The following is a 19,630-nucleotide window of genomic DNA, read 5'->3' on the forward strand; positions in this document are numbered from 1 at the left end:
CCTGATCTTAGATATGTGTTTCTCTCATTGACGTAAACCCTGATCTTAGATATGTGTTTCTCTCATTGACGTTAACATTGATCTTAGATATGTGTTTCTCTCATTGACGTAAACCCTGATCTTAGATATGTGTTTCTCTCATTGACGTTAACATTGATCTTAGATATGTGTTTCTCTCATTGACGTAAACCCTGAATTTAGATATGTGTTTATATCTCATTGACGTAATCCCTGATCCTAGATATGTGTTGATTAGATATAAATTTGGACACTGAGTCTCGAGTTTAAGCTGAACTCAGGATATAAACAATTACACACTTTTGAGCGAATTATACAATTCGATGAAGTCAAATACATAAAAAATGTACGTTGTTTTCAACATTTATTTCTAGACATATAAACAAATAAATAACAATTTATAATGATGCCGAAACAGAAATCTTGAATAAATGGAATATAAACCTCAAGCATGAATCGATATTTTGTAATAAAATTAAATAAATGTATTGTGCATATCAACCTTTTGTAATAATGCTGAATTGTAATAATGCTGAAATAGAAGTAATGAAAATCAACGATTTGTTATAATGCTGACACGGGAGAATTCTGTAAATCGTCGAGTTGCCATAATGATTTCAACACAATTATTATATAAATAAATATTTGTAATAATGCTGAATTGCAATAATGCTTAAACAGAGGTATCTTATAAATCAAAGATTCGTTATAATGCTGAAACAGTTCTGTTGTGTCAATCAACAATTTGTTAATATGGCGACGTGTTATATTTGTTGACAGAGAATTAGTGTGTAAATCAATGATTTGTTATGATATTGATACTGAAATGTTGGATAGATTGACAATTTGTATTAAAACAATTAGCAGGAACAAAAATCAACAATGTGTAAAAATCTGAAATGTAATAATGTTTAAGGTAGATGGGGGGTCTAAATTAAAATCCATAGAATTCTTTAATAACTTGTCAAAATGTATTTTATACCATGCTTTTTCAAAACTCTTAAAAAGTATGGGTCACTGGGATTTTGTTCACGCTACAGGTTGTGCAAAATTGTCAGATTTTGTATAGTTTATGCATGGAAAACCCAATTTTGTGTGATAAAAAGAAAACTATACAATAATAGAATTTTAAGACAAAATATGAGAAGATAGCTCTAATAATATACTTTCAGGTTAGAAAAAGAAAAAAAAAAAAAATGGGGTCACCGGACTCGTTTTCTTGCATCATGATAAAATAGGTAAATTCACACCTCATTCTATTATAAAAGTAACTTTATCTGAGTTATCGCCCCTTATGTGGCAAAGTTCAAAAAAATAAATAAATCAAACAAAAATATTCTGTTTTTTGTGAAATACATCCATAAATATGATAAAACACATAAGTTTCTATATCAACACGAAAAGTCTTACACATGAATTACATACTACTCTCGAAATTTGCACATTTTATTTAAAAAGATATAGATCGATCGTTAGCTGCTATTTCAAAATTCAAGATGGAGAAAGACACCCCAGCTACATCAAACAGAAATATCATATAGATCAAAGATTTACAATATAATAGTTGCTTAAACAGGAATGTTGTGTAAATTGGATATTTACTAATGCTTAAACATTGATTGATTGATTGTTGCTTGCTTAACGTCCAGTGGCAATTATTTCATGCATATTCAGGACGAACGGTTTAACATAAATTTTGAATAATGCTGAATTGCAATATTGCTGATACTGAAGTATTGTATGAACCAAATATTTGTAATAATGCTTAAACAGGGGTGTCTTATTGACCAGCGATTTGTAATAATGCTTAAACGGGGATGTTTTATTGATCAGCGATTTGTTATAATGCTTAAACAGGGGTGTTTTATTGATCAACAATTAGTAATAATGCTAAAACAGGGGTGTTTTATTGATCAGCGATTTGTAATAATGCTTGAACAGGGTTGTTTTATTGATAAGTGATTTCTAATATTGCTTAAACAGGGGTGTTTTATTGATCAGCGAATTGTAATAATGACTAAACAGGGGTGTTTCATTGATCAACGATTTGTAATAATGGTTAAATAGAAGAAGAAATCATTATGCTACATATTCATCTTTACGGTTCTATAACATTGCTCATTGTTCTCCATGTTTAACAAAAGTTATAAACTTATATAATAGTTCACAAAAACCAACAAAACATAAATTGTACATGATTTTTCTGCATTAAATGCAGTACAGTTGACTAACAACCAAAACAACCATGCTTAATGTTCCAATACAAATATTAAATAAACGGTTTCCATAAATAGTTGCTATATTAATATACTATAAAAGTCACATTAAATGCACGACGTCCTCTGAAATTCAACTGACTAGTCACATTAAATGCATGACGTCCACTGAAATCCAACTGACCATATACTTTGAAACAATAAATTACATTTTGTTATAAAATCATTAAAAAATTATGTCAAATTTTCTTCAGATAAAGATAAATTAAAGAGAAATAAATCTGTTACAAGTGAAAGACAGAGAAAAAATATCATCTCCTGGACAAGTAATGGAAACATTGTAAAACTTGAGAAAAACGCATTATTATGGACTCCACAGTTTCGACACAAACAACCAGTTTATATTTACCTGCAAAAAGAATGAAGAAGATGCCATGGTGTTTATCCAAATTAAACGTCGAATAAAAACAGACAAAACCAGGATCACCAAGAAAAATATCGATACAAAAAACAAGCCCACAAAACACTTGACAGAAAACAAAAGATTGAGACGATGAAATCCAGTAAAACAAAAATAGGATCGACCTGTAGTACCTGAAAGGGAAACAGTTCCTGCTCTACTTGTGGCACTCGCCATGATGCTAATCATAAACAAACTAGGATTGACCTGAAGTACCTGAAAGGGAAAGCAGTTTTTGCTCTATTTGCGGCACTCGCCATGCTGCTCATCATAAACAAACTAGGATTGACCTGAAGTACCCTGAAAGGGAAAGCAGTTCTTCCACTTTTTGTGGCACTCGCCATGCTGCTCATCATAAGCTAACGTTCGGTGATTAGTCACATTAATGTCGACAAAAAGAGGTCGGGGTTTGTGATACTCCTTTTATGGAAAAAAAAGTTTCTTTATAATATTTGTTCCAAATGGAAGAAATATTTTTCAATATTACTTTACACTGGAAGATAATATAGTTAGTGGATTTTCTTCTAACGGAATAAAGGGTATAGAATATTACATATATAATAGAATTATATATTGAAGCATTATTTATAACAACGTTTACAAAGGAACTTCTGCTTGAAGAAACAAATATAAGCTGAACTTCCTGCCAAGGTTAGGCTAAAAAAATATCCCTTTACATGCACACATGACGGAAATATTTAATATGAGTATTGTCAGAGTTGACTTTCTGGGTTAGATGAACTGTCGTTTGACTGCTATGTTTGGACTTAACCAAAAGCACAGCTTGCGGACAGAGGGGGATGAGCAAGGGCCTTAAACATTTATAACAAACACAGTGAAATGGGTTTTACGATCTTCTTTCTTCAAAGCGCAAATGAAAGTCATATTCAATTAATAACAATATAATAGTATATAATGCAAATAATAGAAACATAAAATTCATTTAATTTTCCAACATAAATGATCAATTGATATTTTGAGTATTTAACTAAACAAACTTTACGTAAATGCATGAGCATATGCATTTAAACTGACGAACAAGTATGCTTATAATATTTCTAATAAATAAAAGCTTATTTAGCATTCAAATATATGAGCAAGATGAGTACTAAATTTTAAACGTATGAGCATAATGCGTGACCTAGTATTTGAACCTAAGAGAGCATAAAGCATGACTGTGCTGAACAGCATAAATATCTTAACAATGAACATGTATGCTTATGATTTTTCTAATAAATAACAGCATCCAAATATGTGAGGAAAATGCGAGCTAAATTTTAAATGTATGAGCATAAAGCGTGACCTAGTATTTGAACCTATATGAGCATAGCGCATATGCTAAACAGCATCAGCATGTTGAAATCTTTTATCTTTTGAATGATAAACATGGTAGAGCAAATATTGTGCTTGTGAAAATTTAAACTATATAAAACCTATTAACCCAAAAATAATCAAATCAGACAATGAGCATTGGTTGACAAATAGTTTCTGTAATTCTGTTTAAAAGGAGAAATACTTTTGTAGGTGAATTATAGGAATAACCGAAATGGAGAAAAACCTAACTCTACGAAACTAAACGCGATTATCCAAATATTGTGAATATGAAATAGTATCATGTAAAATGGGGAAACTAGCTTTAAAAACATACATGATCGCTTTTATCAAAAATTCATGACTCGTTATGATGATATAGGGCTAAACGACAAGACTAGGTTACGATAAATAATTACTTATTAATTTAACCTACACATTTGGAAATTACGCATACAGCGTTTCTTAAATAATCAACATCTTACCCTTGCGGAACTGACCTTAATTCTTATTAAGTATGAACAAGCGATAAGTTAAATTATCATTTCAAACATGCAAGCGTAAAACAAATTTTTATAACGCGTTTAAAAATACCCTTGCGTACATTCGTGTTTTAAAACACATACTTACATCTATTTACACTTATTGAGAAACAACATTTGATCTGAAATTCTTTACCTGCAGAACTCATATATATTTTACTTTAACTTTACTGAATAAAAAGGGAAATGAAACTTTATAAAGTTTCACGATTCATGTGAATAACTAATGAAAGACACACTAAAAGAAAAAAAAAAGATAAAACGAAGTATATCAACTTTGCATAAATAAAATACTTGACTCACCTGAAACAGTTATAACAAAAACAGTGAAATGGTTCTTACGATCTTCTTTCTCCAAAAGCGCACATGAAAGTGACACTTTTGAGACCGAAATTCACAATTTCGCGTTACTGTTTCAGGTTCGACCAATCAGATTAGTTAAACACCAAAGCCGCCTTAGTTACCCTGATATTTTGGGGTAAAAAGGGACGTGGAAAGATCTTTGCCTGGACAGAACAAAGAACCCTATTTGACCAGGTTACCTAGACCTACATGTATGGTGTTTACACAACAACTTGTTTATAGACTTAGTAAAAAAAGCATGTCTAATTGTGTCCATTTAGCTTAGCGCTAAACATCTTATATTGATAAAAATAATGTTTAACAAAGAGAAAATCTAAAGTGACAAATGCCAACATAAATATCTGCTAAAAAAGTACTTCTTATTCTCAATTTATCGGGAATATTAAAATATTCTTTTTTGCTGAAAACTTAATTTTCACAAAAATATTAAATGAGGTATAAAATGACTCTATGACAGTATGACAATGCTTAAATTTTTGGTAAAGGATTTAATCATGCAATAAAAAAATAAATAAATGACATGGGTATGACAATGCTAAAAATATTGTTAAAGGATTTAACATGCACTTAGAAATTTAATAAAAATGATAAATTATAATAAAAAGTATAGTAATATAATCATGATCATGATGGGTATGTTGCATTTATTTTATGTTTACTCGGTGCATGTGTGGTCTAATTGAGATCTGTACGTATATAAAAATAAGGAGATGCAGTATAATTGCCAATGAGACAACCATCCACCAAAGTTCAAATGAAGTGGGTGTAAGCAATTATAGGCAACCGTATACGTCCTTCAACAATGAGAAAACCCCCATACCGTATGTTCGGCTATAAAAGGCCCCGACATGAAAAATATGAAACAATTCAATTGAGAAAACTAACGGCCTAATTTATAACAAAACAATTTACGAAAAACAAATATGACGGACATGAACCAACGACAACCACTGAACTACAGGCTCCTGACTTGGAAAAGGCACATACAGAATGTGGCGGGGTTAAACATGTTTGTGAGCGCTCAACCCTAAGTTTACTCGGTGTATGTTTGTCTTGGCCTTGATGACAATCATATCATTCGAATTTACACCCAAAAAATGGTTCTTATTGTTATAGTAATGGTTGGTTAAAATATATAGGTTTCCCTCCTCTAATAAATAGTAATTTCATGTCGAAATAGTCTGAATCAATTTTTGAATAAGTTGTAAACATGACCATGCAATTAACTACTCTACACATGCTCAGTAGAGTTTGATTATCAATGAACTCTCAGCAATGGGCGTGGTTTGTATACATTTTCTGGTATAACTGAAACATTGCACGATTTAATCTGATTCCAATAAGTCTCCAGTTCTTTTGGTTTGACACCATGTGATGTAATGATATCATTCTTATAAGAACATGGATTGAAGTCTGGTTTCATATTGTTAAAACCATATAAATAGTTTGGTGTAACACGCATTTTTTTCAAGCACATTGCAATGTACACGTCCTCTAGATGAAAGAACGGAATATACTCAGACGTCTGTAAAATAGTCAGGACTAAGTCCATACTTATAATATATCCAGTTCCTGAACACATTGGAGGAAATTTGTCTTCTTTATATCCTTTAAACGACACATACCATTTAGAATTTCTATCTCTGTGTGGGGTGGAAGGACCCCAGCAATATCCACCTATGAATTTAGTTGGCGCTTTTTTTGTGAGAAAAGGGAGTAGATATGTATTTACATACATGTCAGTGTCTGTCTTCATAACGTACTTAGCTGACGCGCAATATCTCACGGCCCATGAAATACTGAACACAGTTTTATATGTTAAATTTCCATATGAGTCGATAAAGTCAATTTGCACAATATCTCTATATAATGTACTTTCTTCTTGCAAACCGGACTCCCTCGTAGAAACACGAGTTCCCTCCGAAGTTAGCCGATGATTTCCTATCACAAATAAGCACTTTATTGCCGTGTCGTTTCGGTTACATTCGTATCCCCATGATTTTCTTATGGCTTGTCTCTCATTAAACTGTTTTTGGGAACTTGATATTAGAATGATAATGTCTATATCATGCGATTTCTCACAGAGTTTGTCCTGATTAAGAATAATTTCAAATTCATGTCCAAAGCATTTCAACTTTGACCCTTTTAGTATGGATTGATTCACACCATTTGTGGCATTTTGATGGTCTGCATCAATTGTTCTTTTCTTATCAGTATTTCCTACAGTATAAGATTTCACAATATTGCGTTCAACAATTTTGTTTCTCCTGAATCTGTTGAACTTACCACTGTTTATAGTATATAGAGATAACGATGCCATTAAAACTAGGGTAATAAAAGCAAGCAAATAATATCCAACAGAAGATTTGGATCTGTTCATGTCCATTTCCGTCATTGTGTGACTGAGAACAGTACTAGTGTAAGAAGTATTTCTATTGTTAAAGTTTAAAATTAAATTTTAAAACAAATATGTATATATAACTTCACTTAAATACGTTTTCACTCATTTTCTATAACAATTGTGTCCTCTCTCTGAACCAAAATTTCTGTGAGTTGACTAGACTATTCATATGTCTAGTCAAGTCAAATTGAATGCTGTTAACATCACCTATCCAAATAAACCAGAAATGTCTTTGTAGGTTTCTCCATGTGATTAACTTTTGTAATGTAACAGGGTATCAGATACGAGAAATTAATTTCGGAACGTGTCTGTTGATGATCAGATCCCGGGGGACACATAGTCTGTTTATGATCACATAGTTTAGAGGCAATCCTGTTACATCTGTCTCTTGTGCTGCTGTTTGTTAAATTGATTATTTTGTAGTTAAGGTAGTTCCAGATACTACATGCATCGTTCATAGAACATGAAATCCATATGAGGAACCGACAACTATCTGCAATTATGAATTATAAATAAGTAAACAAATTATGATCACATATGCTCCACACTAATTGTTGGCATTAGTAGTTGTCAGTGTCATTTTTCAGATTTTAAACGCGGAGTCACGTGATTATTTTATACGTTTTGATTTAATTTTGTCTTTTAGTGTTGTTTTACTTGTAGTTTGCTTTTGTTGTCTGCAGTTCAAGTATTCCAATATAGAAACTTTTTAAAAGGGTTTCTTAAACGGGATAAAGTGAAGGGTGAAAACAAGACGTGGTTGTGACAATCGGTAAACCTCGACAAATTCCGTTACCTTTCATCGTAAAATCTTTCGAAGTGAGTCGAATGTATGTCATTCGTAGTACCGATAAAGTACTTTTCTAGACCATTCAATTTGCATGTGCATATCTATCCATCGGGATGGGCGTGGAGTATTAGAATCGCACTGAAATAGTTTCTCTTCTTTCTACTAATTTAATTAAGATATAAGGGGACGACCATTTGATTTCATATATGAGGATATTTTTATAGAGGAATACTCATTTGAATATACTCGTTGCTAGGCTGGCTGAGTTTTTTCTCGCGAAAATTTATTTCCAAATTTGTACAAAATTATTTCCTGCATTTTAATGTATAATATTCATTTAAATACTGTTTTTGGCAAACAACAAAAAAACAGCTATTACCAGGTCAAGATATTTATTTCCAAAATCCTCCTTCCACCCAGAAAATCAATTGGTAATTTCCTAATAGATTGAAGAAAATTTATAAGAATACAATAATAAAAGACTTACCCTTGTTTTATTAATTTTGTATTTACAATGTGTCATATATCAAATTTATTCGTTCAGTGTATGTTCACTTGTTTTTGTTAATATGTCTTTTGATTGAGTTAAGCCATTTCAATTGATATTTTATAGTGTGTCTTTCTCTGTTGTGATGTTACACTATTGTTTCAGGTAGGGTAAAGGTTGGCGTCTATTAAAACGTTTAAACCAGCTGCATTTGTTTGCACCTGTCCTAAAGTCAGGAACCTGGTGTTCAGTGGTTGTCGTTTGTTGATGTGGTTCATATGTGTTTCTCGTTGCTCGTTTTTTATATAGATTAGACCGTTGGTTTTCCTGTTTGAATGGTTTTACACTAGTCATTTTTGGAGCTCTTTATAGCTTGCTGTTCGGTGTGAGCCAAGGCTCCGTGTTGAAGGCCGTACTTTGACCTATAATGGTTTACTTTTACAAATTGTAACTTGGATGGAGAGTTGTCTCATTGACACTCATACTGCATCTTCTTATATCTATTATCAAAATCTTAGATGAAAAATTAAACATCCATTAGTTTTGATTTAGATAAAACAACATATCAGCTGAAAGTATATTAGTTTTATAATCATTAAGTTATTACGGGCCTATACATAGAAAATTTAAAGAAATTCATTTGACTTGTTATAGACTGGTTCCCGGTCTGTCAGATAAAATCAGTAAGTTTTCGGCCTTTGCAAACGTTTGTAACCCTATAACATTTGTATGCGCATGTCCAAGCCAGTAGCATGTGATCCAGTGTAAGAGTCTTGTTGTTGCTGTCTGTCACATTTTTTTCGTTTATTATTTTATTAATTAAACATAAATCTTTTGAGTTCAGTTACACATTGTGTTACCCTGATTCCTTTTACGGCGTACTTTAAGGGTATTGTTCATTGTTGAAGGCCGTTACATGCGTGACCAATAGTTATTTAAATCCTTGTTCTTTGGTTTTGAGGGGGGTGGGGGTGTATTTGCCTCATTAGTAATAATATCATAACTCCTTAGTATACAAGGTGTAAATCATTAACTTTTCTTGAATTTCAACATTTAACTATCATTCCGTCTGCTTTTATATTCTATTGTTATTTTCAGATGGTTAAACAAAATTTTGTTTATTTAAGGAGAGAAACATTAATTTATATTATGTATTATGAATCAAATCAGATAAAATATGAAAAAAAACGACAAAATATTTTTCTACGAACTTGTTAGGTTTTTTTCATTTTTTATTTACTGTGAAGTCGTAAATTTGAACACAGAAACATTAATTATGTTTAATTTGCCATTAAAGTTTTGGACTTCACTTCTAAGTATCAAACCCCTAATTTTCACTGGGGTATAGAAATATGGTCAACCCAGCCTGAAGCTGTCCGACAGTAAAACCCTTGATAAAGTGGGGAGTCCGTTATGCTGTGCGGGATATACAAATACGCAGCCACGTCCGGTTGGAAAAGGAACATTAAATCTGATGCTTTGTGAAGGGTGACTGTAATACACGTTAAAGAACTGTTGCTACAACTATTTGAGGGTTCCGTAAGTTCCTATCCATCACGACCCATTTACCACTGGCAGTACTAATTTCTAGCCCTTCACCCTAGTCGGACTACCTTGCACAACCTACATATTCCATTGATTGTTATTTGTTCTCGTCATGAATATGCATGAATATGCATGAAATATTTGAAACCGGGCGATAAACAAACTATAATCAATCAAGTTTTAGTAAGTAAGTAAGTAAGTAAGTAATCTTTATTTAAAGTATGGTTTTCATATAAACATACAGATAACGTAGAAACGGGAGCTCTCAAGTCGGCTTAAAGGAGTCAATAAACTAACATACGATCCGTGTAAACTTATCCCCAGGTGTCTTTCTGTATATCGGGGGAAAATGATCGTGAATGTATCAGTAATGATAGTCAAGTGTTGCGATAGAATCGTGAAACTTCTGGTATGGGATCACGAAGGAAATCTTCTCGAGAAGACACATGCAAGGTCAAAAGATGATCTAGTTTTGAATTATAAGGACAAATTTTGAAAAATAAAACTGTCTGTCAAAATGGTTCACTATTACGATCAATATCTTAGAAAATCAGAGTATAAAATTGCATCGTTTTTACAAAACTTTAAAAGGCAAAACCTTAAACATTTTCATTTTCTTTTCTCAACACATAAAAACCTTTTATTCCTAAATATTTCCTTATACAATTATCTTAGTCGTCCATGTAACAAGCTAAGGGTTCCTGTTTACAAAACGAACCATCTATTTAGGGGTAATACAAGGCTAAAAATGTAGTCCCCTTTTTACCTAGGAATTACAATTGGTTTCAAAAATATATCCACATGATGTTAGAAGCATCCATTTTCAATTTTATTAAAAAAATATATAGTCTTAGGGAGCTACCACTTGATTTTTGTGGGGGGGGGGGGGGACTAGGATGAAAATTTTGTCCTGCTATTTTATTTTTCCCTCTTTTCGGTCCTGCCTTTTTATTTTTCACTCTATTCGGTCCTGCCTTTTTTTTTTAGTTTATCCTGACTTTTTTTTTACATAAATTGTCATCCTGCTTTTTTTTTTGCAAATAATCTCATCCTGCCTTTTTTTTTACTCAAAACTCCTGTCCTGCCTATTTTTTTTCAAATTTCATCCTAGCCCCCCCCCCCCCCCATAAAATCAAATGTAGCTCCCTTATACAATAAACTATATAATAAAATAACTTCGTTTAAAGTTGATATAAATTGTTTGTCTAAATTAATCTTCATTATCATTGATTTAATTTTTGCCATATCGATAATGTCAACTTTTATTTGTGTTTTAGCTTATATTTTCAGATATTATAAATATATTGTGGTGCTATAGGCGTCGTGTAGTATTTTATCATAATTTACCATAGAGTCTATTTAGAATATGTAATAATTGTGTCTAGAAAAATGTTATATTTGAATATTCCTCTGTTTATTCCTAACATCATGTCCTTTTCAACAAAAGGATTATTTATTCCTATGTTTGATTGGATAAGTATTTCTTGAAGCTTGTTTAAAATTAACTTTGATGTTCAACGACTAAAAACAAGTGTTGCAGGGTTTCTATGTTGTTGTCATTTTGACAAATATTGCAGTTTCCATTTGAAAGCGTCAATTTTTGTAATATACCTTCAGTATATAAAATATTGTGCATGGATCTCCAATGATTTGTTTTTTTTTACTTTATTTTGAATGCTCATGTTTTTTAATCCTGACCACAAATTTCCAAATAAAAATTGTTTCCAAATATATTTGAGTTTTAGCTTTGATGGTTTTATTATTGATTAAGTTCATAATCTTAAGGTCATTTCATATGTTTAATTTCATTTCATTATGCAAATTCTGATTCAAAATTTGCACGAAATCGTTAGGAATTGCCTATTTAATTCTGGAAAAATAGGAAATACAATTTCTCCGATCAATAAGCTTCCTAAACATTTCATTACCGCTAACAAAATCAGTAGTTTCTGATTTCTAAATGTCCTTGGTAGTTTTGATATCGCTTTTTAAAAGTGAAGGATATACCAATGAGAATGGAAACGGGGAATGTGTCAAAGAGACAACAACCCGACCAAAGAGCAGAAAACAGCCCAAGGCCACCAATGGGTCTCCAACACATCGAGAAAATCCCGCACCCGGAGGCGGGCTTCAGCTGGCCCCTTAAAAAATGTATACTAGTTCAGCGAAAATGGACGTCACACTCAACTCCAAAACATATAGATTAACCAAAATTAAAAAAAAAAATCATAAAAGACTAACAAAGGCCAGATGTTCCTGACTTGGGACAGGCGCAAAAATGCAGCTGTGTTAAACTTGTTTTGTGAGATCTCAACTAATGGTTTGTTTTTTAATAAAAGATTCTCGTAAAAATACATCTATTTTATTGAATGGTATAACAGTATGTTGTATGAAACCGGATCAAGTATTGATAGTTTCCTGATTAAATTGTGGTAATTGGCAGCAGGCATTTCTGTCTACCTGGTTAACTTTTCAGTCCCATATAGAATTCCAAATTATATTATTTAGCTCTTTAGTATATCTTCCCGTATCTCCTCGTATTTCAATATCGTTAGAACAGAGAGAAAGTATCATATTTTTAAATATAAGTATTTTACCTGTAAATATAAGCTTCCTACTTTCCTATACGTACATGCACTACAAAAGTCTAAAAGTCTGAAAAGACCAGTTTTTGTCTTAATTTGCATGAACTTTTACTCGACATTCTCCAAAAGTATGACTTGTGTCTTAAATTTTCTTGACAAATTCTCATTTATATTAAATTTGTATGAAATTTACTCGACATATTCTCGACATTCTGAATATGGTCTTAAAATTTCTTGACAAATTCTTGACATTTGAATACTGTCTTGAAATTTCTCGACATATTCTCGACATTCTTATTTTTTCTCAGTATGGCTTGACATATTCTGAACATTTTGAATCGTGTCTTAAATTTACTTGACAGTTCTGAGTTTTACAAATCATGACCAATATTCATGATATAACTTTAATCTTTATTTCTCTTTATATGATATACTGTTGTTTCAAGTTGCACTTCTTTACAACAAAAATAAAAGTTGGGCATGTAAAATAATTCAAAATTTGGGTATATAAATATTTTTACAAATGCAAATATGGCTATGAAATCTAAAGTATAAAATAATTCAAATGTGGGTGTGTTGATATAAAACAATTTCAATGTGGGTTTTTAAATAATTACAAATTTTGATTCCTAAATCTTATAAATTAAATGATTCAAACCAATCATATTGTAGACATATTTCATTCTACATTCATAATATTCAATGTTGATATGGTAAATAATTATTATACCAAAATGTGGTTTATATAAATAGCAAATTATGATGATATACAAATCATTCATTTAACAGAAAAAAAAATTGTGTAATGTCATCTGTTGGAATATATTAAGTATTACACATGGACAGGATGTTCCCCATAAAATTAAGGTATTCCACACCCCAGAGTACACGCAACTGTCAAATAGAAGTTATTGCTTTACCTGTAATCAGCCATACAACTTATCAGTTGACCGACCATGCCACTACAATTTAAAAAGTTTGTTGATAGATGATAATGAAAATCATCATTTTGATGAAAAAAATTGAATTGAAATGGATTTTCTTCATCAAAATTATGAAGTTAATTATTTTAACATAAAAACAAATTGAATAATTCCCAAAGATTAAAAGAAAATTATTATCTACTCCAGGAATAATAAAAAAAATGTATTTATAATGGGTCCCATCAATGATTTCTATAGAAATCATCGGTCTTATGAAATGGTTCTCACACAGACTTGCATAATATAGATCTAAACATTTTTTTCTTTTCAGGAAGGAGTTATCACAAACATTTATTTTTGATAAAAAATTATAAAATTCAACACTCACATTTGAATAAAAAATGTTTTTGGGTTGTTCTAAAAAATGAATAAGGTTTTTGAATCAAGATGGGAACAAATTCTTTGACCTAAACGAAAGCCCCCCCTCTTTTTTTAGCCACAAAAACCCAAAAATGAATTGTGGGGTCCAAAAGAGATACAAGACACCTATTTTAGTAAAGCAAATTTGACTGGCAGTTTTGCGAACGGCAAAAATCTAAATGCTGTTTGTCAATACCTTTGACTTATATTCCAAGTGAAAACAATTACTTAAATGTTTAATAAAAATAAATCAAAATTAAACTACATGGGGGATTATTCAGGGTATTCCAACTTAGTTGCACCAAAAGGGTATCTTACTATACCAAATTAATCCTTGATTCTTCAAAGTTGAGTTTAGCCATAATAAAATGGAGTATACAACAGCAATAGAATGTCATAAACAGTGCAGAATAAGTCTGTTCACATTTCAGGCGAAATTTATACTGTTGAGATAGTGTCAAGACATATTTAAGACTGTCAAGAATGTGTCGAGACATATTCAGACATTATTTAGAATGTCAAGAATATGTCGAGACATATTCAGACATTATTAAGAATGTCAAGAATATGTCAAGACAGATCGAGACAAATTTAAGACAGTCAAGAATTGGTCGAGACTAATCCAGACTCTTATCAGATAATACAGGAAGTGTCGAGAAATTTTAAGACAATGTTCATACTGTCAAGACACTTGTCAAGAAAAATCAAGAACCTTATTAGACAAATTCATACTATGTCAAGAATTTTTAAAAATTATTCAGACAAATTAAGAATGTCGAGTAAAAATTCATGCAAATTCAGACAAAAACTGGTCTTTTCAGACTTTTTGACTTTTGTAGTGATGTATATACAAGTTTTAATTTTATCAATTATTTTTCTCCATATATCTTCGTGAACGGCACACACTTAGTTTAACATTACATCTGATCCATTTGATTTTATCAAATTCAAATTTAAATCTTTTCCTTTCAGAAGCCCATAAAAGCAAGCCTTTTGTGAAGTCGTGACTTTTTCTAGAGCCCGAAGCTTGTTAATATAAGGGTAAAATCTTGAAGGAACTTTCTGTATATTTTTTGTTCTTATTAAATACCTCGGTGTCATCTGCAGATCTAATTAGATTTTATGAGCTAGACTGATTTTATGAGATCATGAAAAGGATCGTGAAATATCCGGGGTCGCTTATTTGTCATTGCCCAAATTATTGAAAGTGATCGAACAATTTTGTACTTAATAATGAACATTTGTTATGTAGTTGGTACAGAAAAGACTAGTTTTCCATGACTTTTCCGGTTCACATTTTGTTAAGGAATAATCTGTGGTAGGCTTTGACGGTTTTAATGCAATTTGGTCTGTTTTTTTTTTAAGTAAGACCATGCCGACTAGTCCGTTGTATCTTAAGAATGTTTCATCTGATATAAAAAATGTTTTTATAGACAGTAATTATATCTTTTAGAAGAAGATCATTGTCGATTTTATTTTAAAAAAAATGGTGGAACACTTTTGTAAAAAGACATTCTTTTTGGTAAACAAATTCACAAATTTTGAGAAATTACTTTTTGAGCTAGAATTTTAGTGAAAAATTATAATTGACGCTGGGAATTTCAAATTTGAGGCATGTAAAACTCGGGGGGAAAGTTGTTAGTAGTATCCTTTAACTTTACTTTCCGCTACATAGATGATGTTCTCTCACTAAATAATTCAAAATTTGGTGGCTATGTTGAAAGACCTATCTCACCGAACTGGAAATAAAGAATACAACAGATACAGTTAAGTCAGCCTCAAATCTTGACTTTCATCTAGAAGTTGACAATGAGGGTCGGTTGAAAACAAAACTTTATTACAAAAGAGATGATTTCAGCTTCCCAATTATGAACTTTCCATTTTTATGTAGCAACTTTCCAGCAGCGCCTGCATACGGAGTATATATATCCCAGTTGATACGATATGCCAGGGCTTGCTTTTCCTATCATGATTTCCTTGAAAAAGGGTTGCTGCTCATAGGGAAGCTTTTAAACCAAGAGTTCCAAGTGGTGAAGTTGAAATAATCCATTCCTAATTTTTACAGACGCCATCACGAGTTGGTTGACCGTTACGGAATATCAATATGTTCCTAATGTCATAACTACAATCCCGTCCGCTTTTCCCGAATGTGATCACCGAATTAGGCTTATTACCGGGTTTGTACTAACATGAGCAACACGGCGGGTGCCACATGTGGAGCAGGATCTTCTTACCCTTTCGGAGCACCAAAGATCACCCCCAGTTTTTGTTGGGGTTCGTGTTGCTCAGTCTTTAGTTTTATATGTTGTGTTTTGTGTACTATTGATTGTCTGTTGGTCTTTTTCATTTTTAGCCATGGCGTTGTCAGTTTATTTTCGATATATGAGTTTGAATGTCCCTTTGGTATCTTTCGCCTCTCTTGTAAAACTTTGGTTTTCTTATGTGCTAGGATTCCAACAACGATTTTTAATAAGGTAAATTATGGAATTTCAGATATAATCCTAGATTCATATTTTTTATTAAAAATAGTCCCCTCCACCCCCCCCCCCCCCCCAAAAAAAATTAAGTGCCTATAGATAGCAACACATAACAAACACTAATGGTTTACTTTTATAAATTTTGACTTGGATGGAGAGTTGTCTCATTGGCACTCATACCACATCTTCTTATATCTAAATCTATTTGAGTGTGAATTAATCAGTACACAGATTAATACAATTACACAAATGAAATTATAAATTGCCTAACAATGTAATTTTAACACACTATTTAGTATGTAAATATTAAAATGTTAACAATATTTACAATGCGATAAAAAATAAACGCAATATTTCGCTAGACAAAATAGCTTCATCGAGCTATAGAGAATGACTCCAATCTGAAAAAAGTAGAAGACCTAAAAACATCCGTGACAAACTAGTGACAGCTGTATTAACAAAGCAACCTACTCCACCTCCCGGTTGCTACAAACAATGTGGAAAAAGGAATTGCTATTGTTGTTAAGCTGCCAATACTAGCAGTTCTTTCATCAGCTCCTCTTCCAAAACAAAGTTATACCATCTACACAAATTCAAACTGTAAAACGGAGAACTCAATTTATGTATTAACATGTAACACCTGTTGAATTCAGTACGTGGGAAAAACAATGGAACGAATTTTATATTCGGCTAAACAACCATCGATAATGGTACAAAACCAACAAAAACTGTCCCCTCACAAGACGTCTTCGCTCAAAGAAACATTCTTTTGATAATGTTACTTTCCAAATCATAGAAGTGAACACTTAGTTGGACACCACGACGAGAAGGAGAAGAGAAAACTTTAAAATCCATCAGCTCCATACTTTAGAACCTGATGGGCTTAATGAAAAGACGAGAAAAGATACATGAAAGATAAATAATAATTAATTATACAGCATCGACCTTTATATATATCTCTGTAATATTTGCCAATGGACGTTGCAAACTTCAACCGCAAATTTCGTAATTAAATAGATAATCTTGAACTTCATCCAAACTTTAAATTATTTACAAGGCAGCAAAATTCATGTACAATGAGCTGCAAAAGTTTCTTACCTGCATCCGATTTCACCTAGATAGATGCAAGCTCGATGAAGCTAGTTTGTCTCGCGAAATATTCAGTTTATTTTTTATCGCATTGTAAATATTTTTTAACATTTTAATATTTACATACTAAATAGTGTGTTAAAATTAAATTGCTATAAAACAACTTAAGAAGAAACTTAACATTGAAAATTGCTAAATAATTTAGTCACTAGAACATGAACTAGGAGACATGGCCTCGAAATTGTCGATAAACACAACAAATGACCTCAAGTGCACTTGTCCTCATTTCCATAGACTGTTTAATAAAGAAGCATAAAGACTATGCTACTAGTTGGATTTATAATATTTTCAAATAAATTTCATAAATAACTTTGTATTCGGTTTTAATTGTTAAAATGTATCTGTTTATATGAATGATAACCCGCATTTCTTTTAAACCCATTTCAAAACAAATATTATACAGGATTAAATTTCAACTATCGAATGTGTGAACGTGTTTTTGATTGTCCAGAAAATATTTCAATGTGGTCATGTTTTATGAAAATTCAAACTCCTCGATGCTGAAGTACTGTCCAACTGTATTGCACTTAGTATATAAATAAATGAACTAAATATTAATCGTCTTCCCCGAAATCATGTTTCAATGAATGGTTGTCATATCGACCTGCGTCATTTCTATATTTATTTACCTGTTTGTCGATTTAAAAATAAAAAATGCTTAGAATGAAATTATGTCACAAATACTGCACATCCGATATCTATACACGGCTAATCGATAACATATTGATGTGAAATGGTTATATTGAACATGTATACCCCCCCCGGTTATTTGGGATATGTTGTTTTGTAAAATAGTTGATACATGTCATTGGGTTGGGGTTAGGTTGTTAGAAGGGTATGGATGGAGGTCATATTTCTGTATTCTTTATTTTTGTCACTCATTATTCTTTATCTTAAAAAAAAAACGGCTTTTCTGTAGTTACTTGATAATTGTATTCTGGACATTGTTCTTGTCTGTAATCAATATAATTTAAACAATTCTTTATTTTTTGCAGCTATTTTTTTTATATTCTAGCACCTCATTATTCTCTTTTCTTTATTTGTTTTGCCCATTGTTCTCTATTCTGTAAACCCCCAACCAAACCCTCTGTTAGGGTAAGTGTCACTGTTGACCTGCAAAGTAATTTGGCTATTTACTTAAGGTCATATAGTTCTTCGTTTTAAGATATTTACTTATCCTGCATAGCTTACAAAGGTCTAGGTTAGAGCGGTCCTGATGAAGGTAATTTCAGAAAGCTCTTCGGACGCACATTATTTTAATCATTCAGTGTATTTGAAATCCTGGTGCTAAATGCAAAATTCTTGAGAACAGATTATCAGTGTTTTGTACTTTTTCTTCGAATTGATGAATTTAAAGCTTGAATTTAACATTCAGAAATCGACATAAGCATAGTAATTGCTTTATTTTTAACAAGACTTACCTGTTGTTTTTTCCAAGGAGTCATATATGATCAACCTGTGTTTTTAATGTGTAGCGCTACACCTGACTGAGTTATCGACCGAGGTTAAAATATCTTTTAATGCTATTCAGTATTTTAGTCTGCAAAATAATCTCCCCTTTTCATTTGTTAATAGGTGTTTTTTTGTTTAACAGGATATCTATAACATGTGACAAAAAAAAACAAAAATGACAAATAATTTGATTGTATTCTTTGAGACATAAACGTATAGGAAATTTTAAAAATATGTATGAATATACAATGTATAATTCAATAACAGACAAACATAAAAAAAGAATTGATTGTATACTTTGGTTAGAGAAATACACGTACATATGTTTAAAAGATTTACAAATATGTATGGAATCGGATATCAAATGTATAATTTAAAAAACAAACTAATACGTCATTATTATACTTTATAACTTTGGTTATGGCTTCCGATTTATGGGGGACAGGAGGGGAAAGAATGTTGTTAGTTGAGAAGTCAAGCCCCTCCAACTG

At 31.6% G+C, this 19,630-nt stretch overlaps 1 protein-coding gene across 1 annotated transcript; it reads right to left on the reverse strand.

The window, feature by feature from the left end:
• Nucleotides 1-369: 369 nt before the first annotated feature.
• Nucleotides 370-19,220, reverse strand: LOC127714358 (beta-1,3-galactosyltransferase 1-like). Its single transcript, XM_052220423.1, has 2 exons — nt 19,109-19,220; nt 370-7,804 (listed from the first exon to the last, which is right to left on the reverse strand). The coding sequence occupies exon 2, from the start codon at nt 7,303-7,305 to the stop codon at nt 6,169-6,171; it is 1,137 nt and encodes a 378-aa protein (XP_052076383.1). The 5' UTR covers nt 7,306-7,804; nt 19,109-19,220; the 3' UTR covers nt 370-6,168.
• Nucleotides 19,221-19,630: the final 410 nt, after the last annotated feature.

This window comes from Mytilus californianus, unplaced genomic scaffold (assembly GCF_021869535.1).
Source record: "Mytilus californianus isolate M0D057914Y unplaced genomic scaffold, xbMytCali1.0.p SCAF_9, whole genome shotgun sequence".
NCBI lineage: Eukaryota > Metazoa > Mollusca > Bivalvia > Mytilida > Mytilidae > Mytilus > Mytilus californianus.